The 19940-nt window shown below is 34.5% G+C and overlaps 1 protein-coding gene across 4 annotated transcripts in view; it reads left to right on the top strand.

The window, feature by feature from the left end:
• The first annotated feature begins 2233 nt into the window (after positions 1-2233).
• LOC129083658 (UDP-glucuronosyltransferase 2A1-like) overlaps positions 2234-19940 on the top strand; it is a 53310-nt gene continuing 35603 nt past the window's right edge. For 2 of the 4 annotated variants that reach the window (XM_054589545.1, XM_054589536.1), the window contains exons 1-2: positions 2234-2946; positions 12996-13627. In XM_054589545.1, the coding sequence (XP_054445520.1) occupies positions 2234-2946; positions 12996-13627 (1345 nt within the window). Of the gene's footprint in view, positions 2949-12995; positions 13628-19940 lie in introns of all 4 variants that reach the window. The other 2 variants (XM_054589564.1, XM_054589554.1) reach the window with 1 other exon arrangement.

Here is a 19940-nt window from a genome sequence, read left to right as displayed (position 1 = left end):
CACATTTGGAAAGCCAGGTATGTGTGATAACCCCAGTGTACTAGGTTTATGTTGCACACTAACTATGTGCTCAAAGGGGCCAGAATAAGTTTGGGTTTTCTCCAGATGGCTGGACAATGGGGTCCAAGGTTATGAGGAATGTGCTTTTCTAGACAAGGTGTAGGTCATGTTCGTGTAGTGTTGGTGCCTGGTCAGATATGGGGGACTATGGGAGACATGGGGGACTCCTTCCAGGTGTCACATACTGTAAAACAAGTGCCCTGCATAGGAGACTGTGGGGAAGGGTTTCCATGAGGTAGTGCAGGAAGGTGACCTTGTGGTTATGGTCTTGGGGAGTTGTGGGAGGGGGCTATGGTGATGAGGGGCTACACAGCCAGGAAAGGTGCTCCCAACAAAAATTAAATTCACTAACTCCTAGTTGGATGCAAAATGTGGACCAATCCAGTGGGTATGGTGATGGCAAGCAACTAAATGGAGTGTTGGGGGTCCCTGTAAGACTATGACTCTTCACCCACATACTGCAGCTTTCCAGAGCTCAAAGGTGAAGTTGGAAGCAGCTTAGCAGATCACTACCTCACATTCAAGCAACATGCACTGTACTAAGCAATGGGACTCTGGGGGTAAACACATAGTTAACTCTGCAAAATGCCACTCACAGGGTTGTTACCAGCAATTTTAAACAAACAAATGTTCAGTTCAGCACCCAGGTTCTGGGCAGAGCTCACTTCCATCCACTGAGTTTTCCTGGGTGACATCTTTGCCATAGGAAGGTTTTGGAGCCTGCATTTGGGGTAAGCTTATGTCCCCTGATGTCATGGGTTAGGGCATTGACATCTACAGTTATATTCCAAATATGTCCCAACTATGGAGGTGAAGGAAAGGGGTTTTTATGAGAAAGAGAATAGAAGAATAGAAGAAAGGAATTTATATTGATGTTGGCAAGCTAAGCTACTCTTTAGCTGTACATACTGGTCACTGGTTAAGAATGTCCAGAGTCATCAGTCCTTATAATCAGGAGATCTGCTTTTCTGTGAACTTCATAAATACTTCTTTTGAAGACAATCTTGATTTGGCTCAGGACAAAGGTTTTTTTGCTCATTTCAAACATTACAACTGTTAAGGAACAAGATGTGCAAGGGATGGTGGCTCTGTTCTGAAATGGCTCAATTTATATCAATATTCTCAGTACAGAAGGCTTTGGGGCCAAAAAACCTTAAGGCAGCTACTATCCGTTCCTTCCTTATTTTGTTCTATGAATTTGGCAAGGTACTCACCTTCTCTGACCAATGTTTCCTTCTTTGATGTGGGAATAAATACCATATTTGTTTAACAGTTTTTAGTGCAAAATAAATGATATTAACACATGTGAAACATATTGTACAAATCCTGACATATACTGAGCAGTTAAGAAATGCTAACAATGGTAAAAGGCTGAATCTAGATGTAAAGTAGTTGTTGTCTACACAGGCCAGCTAGCTTTTTGAACAGCACTTTTCACAGAAGCATGCTTGACTTTGCAATCCTCTTCAAAGACTTATTCACTAGTAACGCTACCCATCATTTCCTGCATATATACTTGTACACAATTTATTTATTTACTTGAAATTTTTTCTCAGTGATTTATCAGGTAAAGTAGCAATAAACATTATACTATGTTTGTACTTCACATTTTAAGTATTCTTTGTAATAATCTTATCTATTAATAATTAGTAACTATAATTATAATTGTTGCTAATGACATTATATAAAATTTAATAATATTGAAAGACCTATAGAATTAGCATCACTACATTCCAAGCTAACTACAGAGATAGCATCTCAATATTTTGGGTCATATCTGAAGTTTCAGTTCCCAGGCTTGAGTGCAGAGTTCAGATACACAGTGACTTCAAACAATCTAATAGCAAAAATTTAACAATTATGAGATGTAAAGAAAGGGCTGAGAAATCTGGTAATGGAAAAAGATACAAAAATTACAATAAAAATTTTAAAAAGAAACAAGAAAAAGAATCATAACTGAAACTAAAGCAACATGTTGACAGATACATGTTGCCCCTAAACTTGTAATTATTAAGAAATATGAAGCTATCATGACAAGTATTATTTCATAGGGAGAAAGTTCTTAAAGATATCATTGGTTTTAATCAAACTGAAGAATAATTTTGCCTTTCCTTTTTGTTTGAAGAGAAATTCATTTGTGTCACATCTCATCAAATCTACATCAAACCGCATCATGCTGAAAAACATTCTACTGTTGTCTCTTCAGATAAGTTTCCTAGGAATCACTCTTGGTGGAAATGTTCTGATTTGGCCAACGGAAGGTAGTCATTGGCTAAATATTAAGGTAATTATAGATGAGCTGATTAGAAAACAGCATAATGTGACTGTTCTAACTTACTCCGGTTCACTTTACATCAAGCCCACCTATACTCCATCTCTGACATTCGAAATATCTAAGGTGGGCTTTGGAAAAGAAAGAATTGAAGAAATTATCAGGAAGATTATTTTGATCTGGCTGGAAAATAGACCATCTCCTTCAACCATTTGGAGATTCTATCATGAAATTGGCAAAGTCTTCAAGGATTTCCACATGCTCTGTAGAGAAATCTGTGATGGCATTCTAAAAAACCAAGAGCAGATGGAAAAGCTGAAGAAAAGCAAATTTGAGGTTGTGATATCAGATCCAATATTTCCTTGTGGTGATATAATAGCTTTAAAACTTGGAATTCCATTTATGTACTCCTTGAGATTTTCTCCAGCATCAACAGTGGAAAAACACTGTGGGAAGATACCATACCCTCCTTCCTATGTTCCTGCCATTTTATCAGAACTCACTGACCAGATGTCTTTTACTGACAGAATAAGAAATTTCATCTCCTACTCTCTACAGGACTACATGTTCAATAATATTTGGGAATCATGGGATTCCTACTACAGTGAAGCTTTGGGTAAGTGACCTTTTTTTGTATTATTTGAATTTAAGCAAACAGAGCTTTTGTTTTATTGTTCAAATACATCTGTCTCCATTTTCCCGCCACTGCTGTCCTCTACCCCCTCCTCCCCCAATACCTTCCCACTTTGGCTTTTTCCATGGGCAAACAGAGCTTTGTGTGACCTCTTTTTTATTTCCTATGAAGAGTTTTCAATCCTACATTTTGATTACTATCTATTATTGTCATGTGATAACAGGAAAGAACATGAAAGACAATATGCTTTATATATGTTGTTTTCTAATTTTATGGACTTAAAAGTACCAGTTAAGTTTTTTATGCATAACATATAGGGACAAATATCTTAACTTAAAATTAAAACATTTCTCATTGCCTCAAAACTCTAACGATGTGTGGGGAAAGCTGAAAGAGATTAAGCTTTCTAAAAACCAGTTATTAATATAAACATTTGTGTCTTTGTGTGTGTGTTTAAAAACACACATGTATGTGAATAATGTCTGATTATACATCATGGATTTCCTATTGTTTAGTAAGTACTCCCTTGGATGGGGAGGCTACAACAAAGACTAAGATGAAGTTCTGGCTTCAAAGAGTTTATAATCTTCAAACAGAAAAATTAGACATGACAGGGAATATTTAAATATGAATGATGTAGATAGTGAAAATGTGTATAAAGAATAGAAATTGTATAAAGGAGATAAGCACTATATGATAGGACAAAGTGGTATTCTGAAAGATTTGAGTTGAGGGTGATACATAAGGAAATTTTTAAACAATATGAATTTTCCTGAAAATTATATGTGGGGGAAGAAACAGTGTGCCCAATTTTGTGGAGTCTAGAAATAACATGTGCTTGTCAGTATTACTGATAAGTAAATTTAAATGTTTAAATGTTTAAATTGAGATATAGGAAGGTCAAGTGTAAGGTAAGAAAATATGGGAAAGAATGCTGAAGATGTCAGCATTGCAAGAATGAATGAATTAAATAAATATATTCAAAGCATCTTGTATGTCTTACTAAGCATCTTGGTTTGTATCTAACAAGTAGCTGGAAACATTTTAAAGGGATGTATTTTGACAATATTGCATCTTATATAAAACACCTGGATAGATGTGGACCTGGAGTAGCCTACAGTAAATGTTAGACTGTAGGCTACTGCATGGCTCCAGGAAAGATATGGTAACAGCATGTACTAGTGAAGTAACTTAATAACTAGAAAAATAATGCAGATGGGAATACATAGTAACACGCTCAGGAGAGCAGGCTGTTGAAAAACAATTTCTGCTTACATGTGTGACCATAAGAAGAAATTAAGTTACTATTTACCTACACTTATTTACCCCATTTGAACAGGGCTACTGAAAGAACTAAATTGGTTAACATATTTTTAAAAATTAGAATAGTATCTAGGAGATAGAAACTGTTCAATTAGTGTTAGTTGTTTATCAGGTAAAATTAATATAAGCTAATGGCTAATTGGTAACAATGTTTTAAGGAGTGAAAAGGGATTACATTATTTCTTTTTATTGAGATATAATTAACATAATGTTTTAGTGTCAGATGTACAACATAATGATTTGTTATGTGTATAGCTTGCAAAATGATCACTGCAATAAGCCCAGTTAACATCCATTATCAGGCACTGTTACATATTCTTTTTCTTGAGAAGAGAATTTTTAAGATCTACTCTCCTGGCAATTTTCAAATATACAATATAGTATTATTAACTATAGAAAACATGTTATACATTACATCCCCATTACTTATTTATTTTTATAACTGGAAGTGTGTATGTTTTTTTAATCCATTTTTGCTTACCCCCTACTTTCACCTCTGGCAGGTACTAATCTGTTCTCTCTCTATCTCTGAGTTTGGGTTTTTGTTTTTATGTTGTTGTGTTTTTTTAAAGATTCCATATATAAGTGAAATCATATGGTGTTTTTCTTTCTCTGTCTGGCTTATTTGACTTGGCACAATGCTCTGAAGTTCCAACTATGCTGTTGCTGACAAGATTTCCTTCTTTTGATAGCCAAATAATATCCCATGGTATATATAAACCACATTTTAATGATCTAGTCACTCATCAATAGAGAATTTGTTTCCACATTTTGGCTATTGTAAATAATACTGCTATGAACATAGTGGTCCAGGCATTTTGTTGAAATAGTGATTTTCTTTCCCTTGGATGTATACTCAAGAAGTGGAATTGATGGGTCATATAGTAGTTCTTTTTTTAAATTTTTGAGTAATCTCTTTAAAATCATGCAGTGCATAATGATGTTTCAGTCAACAGTGGACCATATATATGAGGGTGGTCTCATACAGTTATAATGGAGCTGAAAAATTCCTATCAGTGATGACAGCAGTGGATACTGTAATATTGTAATGCAATGACTTACTCTTGTGTTTGTGGTGATGATGGTGTAAACAAACCTGTGCTGACAGTCCTATAAAAATATAGCACATACAATTAGGTACAGTTCATGATGCTTGGTAATAATAATCAACTCTGTTACTGGTTTATGTATTTACAAAATACTTCTAGTTATTATTTTAGATTGTACTCTTCTTATTAAAAAAAAACAACTTTGCTCTACAACAGTATGCCATGTTACACTAGCAGCAGCCTCATATATCTTGTGTTTACTGTGTCTCTTGATTGCATCGTTTCTCTTGTGCTTGCTTTAATCTCATGATGTTTTGTGAACTAAGTGTAGCCAAAGTGTAGTGTTTAATTTTTTTCCTTTTTATTTAGTTAATTGGGGTGACACTGGTTAACAAAATTATACAGGTTTCAGGTTCACAATTCTAAAACATACCACATGTACACTGTAGTGTGTTCATCACCTCAGGTCATGCCTCTGTCCATCGCCATTTATTCCCCCATCCCTCCTCACCTACCTCCACCCCACCCTCACAATCAGTACACTGTTGTGAATGTCCATGAGTTTTTTCTCTTTTTTTCTTCTTGTACAAGCCCTCCACTCTTTCTCCCCACAGCTCTCCTCCCAACAGCTCTCATCCTACTCTCTAGCTATGTTTCTGTGGCTGTTTTGCGTGTTAGTTACTGCAGTGTACAGTAATATCTTACGCCTTCACACTCACTAACCGCTCACTCACTGACTCACTTAGAGCAGCTTCTAGTCCTGCAAACTCCGTTGAATTTTTATCTTGTATACCGTGTTTTCACTGTACCTTTTCTAAGTTTAAATATGTTTAGACACACTAATATTTACCATTTTAAAATAATTACATACAGTATTCAGTACAGTAACATACTGTACAGGTTTGTAGCTTAGGAACAATAAGCCATGCCATGCAGCCTGGATGTGCAGCAGGCTTTATCATCTATGTTTGTATAATGCACTCTATGCATAGTTTGTATAGTGCACTCTATGATGTTTGCCCAACAAAATTGCCTAACAACACATTTTTTAAAAGCTTATACGTGTCCTTAAGTGATGCATGACTGTATTGTTTTCCAAAGTAGCTGTACCAATATATATTCTCACCAACAGTGCACAAAGGTTCCTTTCTTTTTCACATCCTCATCAACACTTGTTTTCTCTTGTCTTTTTGAAAATAGGTGTGAAGTGATATCTCGTTGTGGTTTTATTTTACATTTCTCTGATGATTAGTGATATTGAGCAACTTTTCATGGACCTGTTGGGTATTTGTATGTCTCTTTCGGAAATGTATCAAATCCTCTGCCTATTTTTAATCAGATCTTTTTTTGGTAATGAGTTGTATCTGTTTTTATATATTTTGCATATTAGCCCCTTATCAGACATATAATTAGCAACTATTTTTTTCTATTCAGTATTGCCTTTTCATTTGTTGATGATTTTCTTTGTTGTGATGATGCTTTCTTAGTTATGTAGTACCACTGTTGATATTTTCTTCTATTGCCTTTGCTTTTGATTTCAAATTTTAAAAAAACAATCTTCATTAAGACCAATGTCAAGTAGCTTACTGCTTGTGTTTTCTTCAAGGAATCTTATGGTTTCAGGCATTATGATTAGATCTTTAGTCCATTTTGAGTTAATTTTTGTGTATGGTATAAGACAGTGTTCAGTTTTATTCTTTTGCATATGGCTGTCCATTTTTTTCCAACACCATTTATTAAAGAGACTTCTGTCTGCTCTGGCCAGGTGGCTCAGTTGGTTGGAGCATTGTCCCATATACCAAAAAGTTTGTGAGTTCAATTCCAAGTCAGGCACACATCTGGGTTGCAGGTTCAATAGACTATTGGGGCAGATAAGAGAAGCAATTGATGTTTCTCACATCAATGTTTCCATGTTTCTCTCTCTCTCTCTCTCTCTCTCTCTCTTCCTTGCCCCTTCCCTCCCTGCCTTCCTTTTTCTCTAAAATCAATAAATATATCCTCCAGTGAGAATTTTTTAAATAAATAAATAAGTAAATAGACAGACTTTCCTTTCCCATTGTCTATCCTTGGACCTTATTTCATAAATGAATTGACCATATAAGCATGGGTTTTATTGGTGAATGATGCTAAGAGAAGTATTAGCTATAATTCATGCATTATCTTCTCCGGATATGTTAAATAGTTGTCTCCAAATTAAAAAAAAAGATTTTTTCTCTTGGAATATAAACAAAGACCTATGCATTCTGTCATTCAGAGAGAATAAACATAGCTATCATGAGGATTATAAACGATCCTACAATGATAGAAGTAGATAGTCAATGTCATGGGGCTAAATGTTAAAAATAGAAAATGAAGAAATGACCCTTTTATGAGATAACGAAGCTGTTAGGATCTGCAAAAACTCTTTAATCTCATGCATGCAGTAAGCTAACAGTGACATCTGAAAATGTGCAGCATCTCAGTTCATAAAGTAGAGGGAAGTGAGTGGAGAGTTCCTTGTTCACTGTACATATGTCTCCATTTTTATCTTGTCATTTAAATTTTTATTTACTGCTCCTTCTAAACCTTGGAGAAATAATTATCATGATTACAATGCTCCTTATTCATATTGGTGAGATTATCCCCAGATAAACCTTCATGCTGGCGGTATAGATATTACATGTTCCATTGCATTGTGTTTGTAAGTTAATGCTAGTGATAAAACCACACTCTTCCACTAATTCCACTATTCTTCGAGTCTTGACATGAGACTAATACTTCTTAACAATTTGTTCATGAGAATGTAATGAAGATTTCTAAAAATGTTCTTGCTTTCTGATTTTGAGAGTATCATCTTTCTGATCAAATTATCCTTTACTGACTTAGAATGACTATTTAAGTTAGTTTTACTAAAACACATTCTTATCGATGCCCAGGGACATGAACACTCGTATTCCAAAACACCAGGTAAGAAATACACGTATTGACATGGCAGAGTAGTTTATTTTTGTGCAAGCCTTTGTATGTGTGATAATTGTGAATGATAGATAGAATTGACTTATAAAAATAATGTTTCCAATTTGTAATTTGAATTCATCTTTTACTTTAGCTAGAATGCTCTAACCAAAGTCATTCCCATGAATCCGTATACACTCAGGTCTCAAATTGTCAGACCTCAGTAAATAAATAGAATGACTTTCTGTAAGATTAGTTTTCTGCAGTGTTATTCAATGAGAACCTTAAAGTGAATTTTTAATCTTTGCTAATTGCTAGAAATTGGATATTATAATGTCAAAATTAGTTCTTTTGTTTCAAATCATGGGTATTTGGTTCAAACTCATAGATATCATTATAGTAATAGCAGTTAACATTTGTTGATCTCATCTTGTGCACTAGACATTGTGATAAGTGCTTCATGTGTATCACATCTCTTAATCCTTGCAATAAAATTGGGACAAAAAAACTACTATCAAACATGTTAAGATAAAATCATATAGGTACCAGTTTGAGAATAGTGTTCAAACTGAAGACTTTCTGACACCAAAGCTTCTAGAAATTTTTTCCTCTCCTTTTAAAATTTCAGGTGCAAATCTAGCAATTATCTAGAATATTTTAAGTTTAAACTTTCTTCATGCTTTATTCTTCCTTCAAGTGTATTTAGCTTTTGAAATCTTCTGTTGTATTTCTCACTTATATTAGTTTGCTGAATGGAATTTAATTGGGCCTTGTGATAGCTAGGGAACTTGCCATTCCTTCAGGCACAGTCTCCTGGTGACTGTTGTCTGGGAAGATTTGCCTGAGGATAGCTCTCTGGTTTTAGGAAAGCTTCTCCTTGACTAAAAGAAGGAAAAGACTGCTTCAGATTTCAAAAATATTTGTTAAAAGTTGAACCAGGTAAATTTTATTTTTACATTCATATTAACAATTAAAAAGTCACAAAAAATTAGGGAAACATTTAAGGAAAGAATAAGGCAGCATTTTAATGCCAGTAAAAAATATTTATAATCCATACACATTAGCTGTTGTTACCAACAGTTTTATACTTTAGCTATTACAAAAACAAACAGGTTGTGCATGTATGCATGAGAATAATCTTTACATATTAGATTTGTATAAATACATAATGTATTATATATAAGAATTAGGTGAGAGATCTCTAAGAACAAATGCCATCTGTAATAACAATAAACTATCTTGCAAATACATTAAAGAGAAAAATTATCAGATCTTCAAAAAGAAAAAGGTATGACCTTAATATTTAGATCTTTGCATGAACTAAGTATACACAGAGCACAGCTAATTAATGTAAAATAAAGTAAAAGAAATTAAATAAACTTGAATATATATATATATATATATATATATATATATATATATATATATCTATCTCCATAGTGTTAAACTTACAGTAGACATTTTAAAGGAGAAAAATGTATTGGAGTCTTTTCCCTGAAAAGTTATGTAAATAACTTTTGGCTTGGATCTTTTTTTTTTTTTTTTTTTTTACAATTTCTTCTTTGTCTTCCTGTTGCTACCCCCTCTTCTTTCTTTGTTCCTTTTTTCCCTGTTATTTTTAAACTTAACTTAATCTTGATTTTTTTGTTAACCTTTCAAATAACTGCTGGTAGCACTACCTTTTCTAAGATGACCCATAGCCACATAACAGCCACAGGTATCATGTCCAAGGTGGAATTCCTTGTGGGACATGCACAGTTCCCAGAGAGAGCTACCACTCTTGTTTTCTCTTTCTCAATGAAGGAGGATAGAGGTTATAATTTTATGACTGTAATCTTGAGTTTTATATTGTTAACCAAAAAATAAAAGACCAAAGTGAGAGGCAACAGACTTTTTTTGGTATCAAGAAGAATAGTTATTCGGGAAGGACTGATTCAGGCAGAAATCCAAATAATGTTCCAAATAGGAGACAAGCCAATGGGTATTTATGAGAAAAGAAAGGGAATAATGGTATTGGAGAGAATTTAGTAACAGAAAGTGCAAAAATCTTTTAGTTAGCAGTAGATTGTGTGACTGGTTTTCATTTGCTGACTTGATTACTCTGTTTCTCATAAAACCCACTGCATTAAACTGCACTAAAACAGTAAACATGTGTGTTAGCTAATAATTCCAAAGAAATAACTAAATGCCAAGAGAAGGAAGGCATTTCTATTGGTGCAGATAAGCTAATATAGTGACACTAATTCTAAACAATGTTTTTAATTTTCAGTCCAGTAGTCAAAATATCTGTTTTCTTGTTATACTTGCAAATTGTTCTTTGGGATAGAATGTTGCCTTAGACCCAGTCCAAAGGTTATTTTGCCCTGTTTTAGCATTCCAAAGGTTTGAGGCATGAGATGACAGCTTTGACTGTCCATTTTAAAGTGGATACATATATATGTATTCATATTCCACTTTATATATGTATTCCACTTTATATATAAATATATATATTCCACTTTATATATAAATAAATACATATATTTTTTGTTAAAGTAAGACATTTGTGAACTTTGGTACTGGAGACTGAACATGAATGAAACGTGCAGAAGAATAGTCAGTGCTTGAGAACATCTGCCCTGGGGGGGTGGAAAAATAGTGTTCTTTCTATCTAAGTTCTCCTGTCTGGACTAATAATAAAATTAACATGAGTAGGATTAACAGCAGAAAATGCCCACAATTATTATGTACGTACATATGAAGGTTCCACAGAACATGAGACTGAGGACAGATCAGGCAGTTGGGCTTATATGCCATGTTGTTCAAAGTGTAGGAAGGCAATTCACATGGAGATAGAGAAGCAATTTTATAAATTAATTAACTTATTTTTAGAGAGGGGAAGTGAGGGAGAAAGACAGGGAGAGAAACATCAATGTACAAGAGATGACCATTGGTTGCCTCTTGAACACCCCCAATTGAGGATCCCACCCACAACCCAGGCTTGTGCCCTGACTGGGAATGGAACCAGCGACATTTTGGTTCACAGGCCAGCACTCAGTCCCCTGACCCACACCAGCCAGGGCTTGTAAATAAATGTTTGCTGGCCCATCTTTAGCAATAGGACACGAAGAAGACTTTGATCAAAGGGGCCTTTTCAGATTCCTCCTTGTCTATCACACACTAGTTATATTAAATTATAGTTGCCTGTGGTGATATCCTCCTTCCTGGAGCAAGTAGTCTATCTAAATTCTTTTAGGCAGTTAGGGGGAAGTCAAAGTTTTTCTTCAGTCGTTCATTTCTTAAAAGTAGCCAGCTTAAAATAATTAATATCCCAAAAGCATATTTTAGGGTAGCAAACCCTGCTTCCCTTTGGCACCAAAGCTCGGGTGCCTCAGTGAAAGAAGCAAGAGGGGGTGGTGAGATAAGTAAGATTATCTTCCTACCATATCATACACAGCTAACATTTATTGCACACAGACGCTATTCTGTACAATCGGTAGGCACCGTTTCCTTCAGTCCTCATAACAATAGGGGTAGGTCCCACCATTCTCCGCGACTTTGTAATGAGAAAGCGGTTATTTGCCTGAGGTTATAACCACAAAAGTGATGAAACATTTCATGTTTCAAGGAAACAAAGAGAAAACTGTTATCTAAATGTAAGCATTCAAAAGAAATAACTAACTGCCAATCAAGGAACTCAAAAAATAAAAAATAAAAGTGAAGCACTAATGTGAAGTTAAAACTTTAAAGTTACTGAGTTGATTATTCCTGTTCCTAAAAGAATGCGAAGGCCGGTTTCCAGGCCCTCGTGGCTGCTGGCTCCACCTCCAAATCTGAGAAGCAATGAGAAATGAATCACAATTAAATCCTAGCCATCCTGTATGATGCTTAGGAAGAACCCAAGGAGGAGAGACCTTCAAGTCAGGGCATGGCTTTGGGTAGAAAATATGTAAGAAAGAACTTCTTTACAAAAATGTTGTTTTAAAGATTCTCAATTCAGGTGTAGCATTGTACATATTTTAAGAAATTTTATTCTAATTTAATTTTAAGGAGAGGAACTAAACATTCTTCTGCAAGTGTTATGTACAAAGTCTTATTAAATACTATTCTAGTACTTTATATCTGTTTTATCCCCCTTTGAAGTCCTCTCTCTAAAGTAAACAGATGGGAATGAAAATAAAAACTTGATTCAAAGTACAAGGACAATACTTTAATTGGTGAAAATTTTCTACAGTTAACCCATTTTGTAGGTGAAAACATCTTTTATTGAAGGTACTATATGTTTGACAAAGCAGCTTTAGCAATAAGAAGTATTACTTTTACTTAGTTTAACATAATTCTGAAAAGATATATTAAATTGGAGATACATTTATAAATCATATTTATTATCACAGAGTACAAAGATACCAGGCTTATAACCTTCTTGCTTTTTTTTTCTTAATAGAGAACCATATTTCATTTCTGTTTTTGAAATAATCAAGGTAATGCACATAAGAATTTTAATTACATTGTTTTCCTTTTCCTATAGATCAATTGACCTATGAGTAAGTGTAACTGTTACTATTTTATTTGAAAAAAACCTAAATATATTTTATTTTAAAAGTTTATTTTCATCTGAAAAGAACTACAGTAGGTTGGTTTCCATAATGGATACCATCAAGTGTAAGAAATTTGTCTTTCTGCTGGTTTTTAATTTGACTCTGACTGAAACTGTTCAAAGCGGAAATGTGCTAATTTGGCCAACGGATGGTAGCCATTGGTTAAATATTAAGATCATTCTAGAAGAGCTGACTCAAAGAAGTCACAATGTGACTGTACTGACTTCATCAACAACTCTATTCATCAACTCCAATCCTGATTCTCCTGTGAATTTTGAGGTGATACCTGTTTCCTTCACGAAGAGCAATATAGAGTCCTTAATTGAACATATGGTAATGCTATGGCTAGACCATAGACCAACTCTTCTCACAATCTGGACTTTCTACAGAGAACTAGGAAAACTTCTAGATACTTTTTTTCAAATTAATATACAGATCTGTGATGGAGTACTAAACAACCCCAACTTAATGTCAAGACTTCAGAAAGGTGCTTTTGATGTGCTGGTAGCCGACCCAGTAACAATCTGTGGGGAACTGGTTGCTCTGAAATTAGGAATTCCATTTATGTACACTTTGAAGTTCTCTCCAGCCTCAACAGTAGAGAGACACTGTGGGAAAATCCCCTCACCTGCCTCCTATGTACCTGCAAGCTTGTCAGAGCTCACTGACCAGATGACCTTTGACGAAAGGGTCAAAAATACCCTATCTTATCCTCTGCAAGACTATATATTTCAATCCTACTGGGGACAATGGAATTTATACTACAGCAAAGTTCTAGGTAAGTTGCTAAAATGCCCTGTTATTAATACTCTAGATAACTTATTTATTTTTAATGTCAACAAAGCAAAAGCTTTCCTTCCCACCGCATGTGCCAAACTGAAGTAAAATATACTTATTATATCTTCACACAAGTCTTTGATCGTTATCTTTGGATAAATTTCTTAAAAATGAAATGCTAGTATGAATATGTATGCTATTAAGGCAAATAATCTCATGCCTATTTAAGATATAGCTTTTCAATGCATAAGTGAACCTTCAAATATAAATAGAAGTACATTTACTAAGATATATTATGGCACTACCAAAAAACACTTGGGCAAACCTTTTGAAATGATACATGATTTACTTTCCCTCCTTGGTTTTTCATTCTTTTCTTTATGGAAAACTTAAAAACCTAGGATTGAATATGGAAAACTTGAGTTTTTGCTCTCTTCAGCTTCTCATTATCTCTCCATCCTTAGACTCCTCTGAGTATTTGGGCTAGTACTGTCTTCAACAGAACTTTTCAGTACCCTTTGGCAAGCTTCAAGTTTCCTTACCTCACAGATTCCTTATGAGGATTAAGTAAAATAATGCAAACTGTCAAGGCCAGTTCTGATGGGCCGTTTCCTCCTCTTTCTGTTCTCTATGAGACTTCTTTCCTTTATTTTTCTATTTTCTTTTTCCCTGCATGTTTTTTCCCCCTCTAGATCTATAAGTAATGTCAGCTGTATGAATTAATAGTTGATACTGTCCCTGGTACTTTCTTATGCAAACTATTGTTCTTTTAAACAACTTTTGGCCTTCCACTCCCTCCATTTCTTTTCCTTTCTCTCTCCCTCCCTTTCTTTACCTTTTCTCCTTTTTCTTTCCTGCTTTCCTTCCCTCCTTTTTTCCTTCCTCCCCTCCTTCCTTCTTTCCATCTTGCTTTCTTTGTGTAAAAAAGTATTTATCAAACCACAACCCAGTATCTACAACATTTCTATGTACTGGGAATACAACAGTTGGCAAAATAGGTCAAAACCTCTATTCTACCCTCATAGAGCTTACATTCTAGTAAGGTGATAAATAAAATATGCAGTATAGTAGAATAAGAAAAATTGACTGTTCTGGGACTAGAATTATACTTTTAAATAGGATGGTCAGAAAAGTCTCAAGTTAAAGGATATTCAAACGAAGACACTCGGGCAGTGAGGGTGAGAGCCAGTAGACTCCCTGGAAGAAAAGCCCTTCAGACACAGATACGAACAAGCATAAAGACCTGTGGTAAGCCATAGGTACAGGAATATTTTTACTGTAACTTGACATTAATCTTATCTTTCACAAGTAGAATTTGTATACATATATTTTTTCTTTCTTTGATGTTGAAATATTCTTCATTCTATTTTCCATCACTTAAACTTTTAAACTTCTTAATAGAATTGGTCTAGAGGGGGAATATTGAACATATCACACATTTATTTGTATGTTGTATACAAATAAAACATATGCAAGTTAATTAAAATTTGCATATAATTGTGAAGATACAGTAATTAGAAATTTGAAAGTAAAATTCTGTTTTGATATTCTTTATAAGGCAACAACTATGTTTTCTTTACTTCTGAATTCCAAATTTCATATGCCTCAAAAACATATATTTTCTGTAAATTTAGATGTTAGTTACATTGTTATTTTCTAAGACATCCAAAATAATAGTTTACATGCCTCAAATAAGGGAATTTCAAAAAGTAAGATTGTGAAGGGTCTTGAAAAGGACATGAGATTTTGGGTTCAGATTCTACCTGCTAACTGTTTTCTCAGGTAAAGGCATGAAAAATTAAGTAAAGTGTGAAAGAGCATGTTCCCAACTTCTCCCTTTTCAAAGGATGATCTATTTCAGAAATCTCACATGTTGAGAGATTAAGTATATTATTTACTTAAATCTTTCATGCTCCTCATGTTTCTAAACCTAGCTGAACAACAAATAGCTATGTTAAATATTTTATTTCAAAGTAAATAAAGAACTTTGAAAGACCTGGTATAATCCAATATTATCCAATGTCTTTTGTTTTCAATTGCATTTTTTAAAGTATTTAGAACACCTGCTATCTGTAAACTGATATCGAAAGAGGATAGGTACCTTATATTTGATATTATCTTTGAACACAGGAGATATAATAGCATAAAATTTTAGTGGAGTTTTTATTTCAATGGCTGTTCTTCAGTTCTGTGGGAAAAAGACCAGAAAAATAGCATGATTAACAGTGGTAAAAACAAAAAAACAAAACAAAACAAAAAAACCCCAAATAATTGTATTTAAGGAAAGATAAGGAAATAACATGAAAATATCTAACTCTATTGGTTAAAAATCCTGTTTTATTTGTCAGGGAGGAGATCCTGAACCTTATAGATGAAGCAAATAAAAATGATCATCAACTTAATTTTAAAAACGCTTTTTAACATCTAATAAAACAGGCATATTTGAGAATATGACAATCATTGTTATTCATTTCCAGGAGTAAATCTAAAAACAAATCGCATCCAGACCCAGTGTTCTGCAGAGCACCTTCAAGTTACACTGAGCCTGATCTCTCCCCAACCCTTGAACTGAGAGATACGCTGTACAACATGTAAATAATGTGGGCAGGATTTAGGACTAGACTTTGCTGCAGTTGTAGGGAGGCAAGGGTTTGAATGCTGCAGTGAAAATAGCTGAACAGTAAGGCAACTTTTATGACCCCATTTTGTCCTTGCCTTGGTTTCCTAGCCTTTCTCTATCTTTCCCCGTGCACTGCAGATCAGGAGCAGAAAGCTCTGTACTAAGCACCACTTGGCCAGTGTCGTCTACTTTTACCTGTTGGTACCGTGTTGGTTCTATGTTGCTCTCTCCGCCTATGTTTGATAGATTTCCTAGAATTAATGCTACCCTTTTTCCAGCCTGTGGAAAAGAAAAAGCCTCTAAATACTTTCCCCCTAACTCAGTTGCCTAGAACTGGACTAGATTACTCAACATTATTTACATTTGATCTCTGGCTCTCTGTTGGAGCCCAGTATTTTATTTGTTAGTTTTTCTGTGTCCCATTCCCATTCTCAGCCCCATTCCCAACCTCCTATCCTTTTCTGGAAAACTTGAATCTCTCTGTTTACCTGTCATGAGTTTTCTAATTCTTTGTCACATGTAGCTTTCCTGTGGTCAGTGCTGAGGTGTTCTTAAATTTTCTGTAAACTTTCTTTTGAAGTAAAACATAAATCAAACATTTACAGTTCATTGAAGATTTCACAATGTGAACCCCCCCATGCAACCAGCACCCAAATTCAGGAACTTCATTCCTCATACCAGCCCGTATGACTCCCATCTTAGGGTGAACACTTTCTTGATTTCTTACACCATAAATTAATTTTGTCTGATTATAAACTTTATATAAATGACTGACACATTATATACTCTTTTTTATTTTGTTACTTTTACTTATCATTGTGTTTATTATATTTGTCCAAGTTGCTAAATGTAGGTGCAGTTTTTTTCACTCTCATAGTTCTATAGAGTTTAGTGAATTAATAAACCACATTTTACTTATCGAATCTACTGTTGATGGACATTTAGACTATTTTGGTGTTAGCTATTTATGATAAACACTGCTATAAACATTCTTGTACATGTCTTTTGGTAAATATACATGAGCCATACTGTTGGGTATGTTCATAAGAGTGAAATTGCTAGGTCATAACATATGCCTATCTAGCTTTAGTAGGTACTGCTAAAATCTAGTCTCCTGAGTGCTTGTACAAATCGATAAACCCACCAGTCATTCACTAGAAATCCAGTTGTTCTCTAGTCTTACCAACACTTGGAAATTTTTAAAATTGTAACCATGATGTTGATAGTGTTATCCCATTTTTTATTATTAAAGGTTAAATGACCTATGGTTAAAGAAAGTGCATAAAATATACAATGTGATTTGTTTTGTCAAACGTAAATACCTCTATAACTAACACATCTCTCAATCTGTTGGATCCCTCTCTAAAAAAACTACTCTCCATAATTTTTCAGATACTTATTAGACAGAATAACTCCTGAAAACTAATAACTTAGCTTTCATTCTCTTTCACTTTTGTTCTTGTTGGCTTTTTAATTCATCCTCTAATTACTTTAATTGTGATAGTGATATGATTATGTTGTCATTCATGTTCAGTTTGGGATCAATCAAGAATCTCTGGTTTGGTTTTCTATTCCATGATTCTGCAGCTAATTAATGCCTATGCTAGGCATTAATTAGTTGTACCATCTTTATTGTTAATAAACAGTCACTCTAACTAAACACCTACTTGGTATCAAGCACTTTGATAGATATATTGCAGATACTGTTGCTAATCCACACTCAAAACATCCAAGAAAAATCATCATCTACCTTTTAGACACAATGCATTAGAAACTCAGAAAGGTTAAATAATAGCTGAGCTCACAAAATATGTAATTGAACAAGATAAGAACCTAAAAATATTTAATTTACTACATAACAAAACTTATGGTTCCCAGGAATGAGCCACTGCATAACTTCCAGGATTTTAACTTTAGAAGCCAGAGACAAGGAAGAGAAAGAAACATGGCTACACAACTCCCTCCCAGACTTTGGTGATCTGGTGCGTCCTATGAGCATTCTCTCATCCCACTTTCCTGAGGACACTGCTATGACATCCCTTTAACTTGACACAGTTTGTTTTGCAAGTTAAAAATCTTTTGGGTATTTGTGTACAAACTGTCTGCGTTCTCATAGAAGAATGTATGGTCCTGAATTTGCAGAGCTTTGCTCTGCCCTTCACAAGGCTGGATCCTCAGGGGAAAGCACGAAATACCCAGGTGATCTTGGCCTCTCCTGCTTGTTTGCATTGCCATAGAAATTTAGAAATACAGAAGGTCCTTAAATAACGTTGTTTCACTCAGTGTTGTTTTGCCTGAAAGTTGATGAGAAAAAAATTATACATTCCCAGCAGGGGTCACTGTCTGCACATTCTCCCCTTGACTGCCTGGGTTTTCTCCAGGCACCCTGCTTTCCTCCCCGATCCCAAAGATGTGCAGGTTAGGTGAATTGGTGTTTCTAAATTGTCCCAGTGTGAGCGAGGTGGGTGTGTGTAGGAACGTACACTGCAATGGAGTGGTATCCTGTCGGCACTGTGTTTCTGCTCTGCGTCCAGAGCTGTGGTGAGTCCAGCCACCATGACTCTGACTGGAACAAGTAGGTTGGAAATAATTATCTTACTCATTTATATTAATCTTTCTTAAATGTATGTACAGCTCACATTTATTTCAATGTTTATATTAGGAGCATTTTGGGTCTTCATTTAGAAGATTTTTGATGTTTTTGTGACCAGAAATATGCATAGAACTCTTGTTTACATCAATCAGTCTATGGTAAAATTGGTTTCATTACACATCATTGCAGTTAAAGTCTCCAATAACCTACTGATGATGTTAAGTATGAACTTACTGTATCCTTAACTAGCTCCTGAAGAGAGAATTATTGTTATTTTTGTTACAGTAAAGTGCAAGTATTTAGTTTAAACTGACACTTTTATTGAGTCTCTGCTTCAAAAACATATTATTTCTTTTCACTTTCAAAAGTCACCTTTTGTGTCTTCTAAAGGGTTTACCAATGTTTCTTACACAGATTTTGCATATTTGTTGTTAATTTTAGTAAATTTATTTCACTTGTTCTATTGTTGTTGGCATCATTGATTGCTTATAATTGACATATAATATAGTACCAGTTTAAGGTGTACAAACTAATGATTTAATTATGAATATAATGTGAAATGATAGCCAAAATAAGATTAGTTAAAATATCCAACATCTCATATGGTTACAGTTTTGTGTGTGTGGTGAAAACTTTTAAAAGCTACTCTCATAGTAACTTTCAAAGATACTAGACATGTTGTATATCACACCTCCAGAACTTATTTATTTTATAACTGGAAATTTGTACCATTTGACCACTTTCACCCATTTCTACCACCCCACATACCCCATTCTCTGAAACCAACTTTCTACTCTTCATTTCTATAAGTTTGGCTTCTTCTTCTTTTTTTTTTTTTTTAGATTTCATATATAGGTGAGATCATAGTATTCGTTTTTCTCTTTTTCATTTGTTTCACATAGCATAAAGCCCTCAAGGTTTATCTATGCTGTTGCAAATGGCAAAATTGCCTATGGCTGGTTCATATTCCATTGTGTATGTATACCAAAACTTATTCATTCATTCATTGATAAACGCTTAGGTTGTTCCCATGCCTTAGCTATTGCTAATAATACTGCAATGAACATGGGAGCACCAATCTTTTAGCCATAGTGATTTCAT

This window comes from Pteronotus mesoamericanus, unplaced genomic scaffold (assembly GCF_021234165.1).
Source record: "Pteronotus mesoamericanus isolate MK-2021 breed Mesoamerican mustached bat unplaced genomic scaffold, CSHL_Meso_final contig_130, whole genome shotgun sequence".
Classification (NCBI taxonomy): domain Eukaryota; kingdom Metazoa; phylum Chordata; class Mammalia; order Chiroptera; family Mormoopidae; genus Pteronotus; species Pteronotus mesoamericanus.
This window is presented reverse-complemented; position numbering and strand designations above follow the sequence as displayed.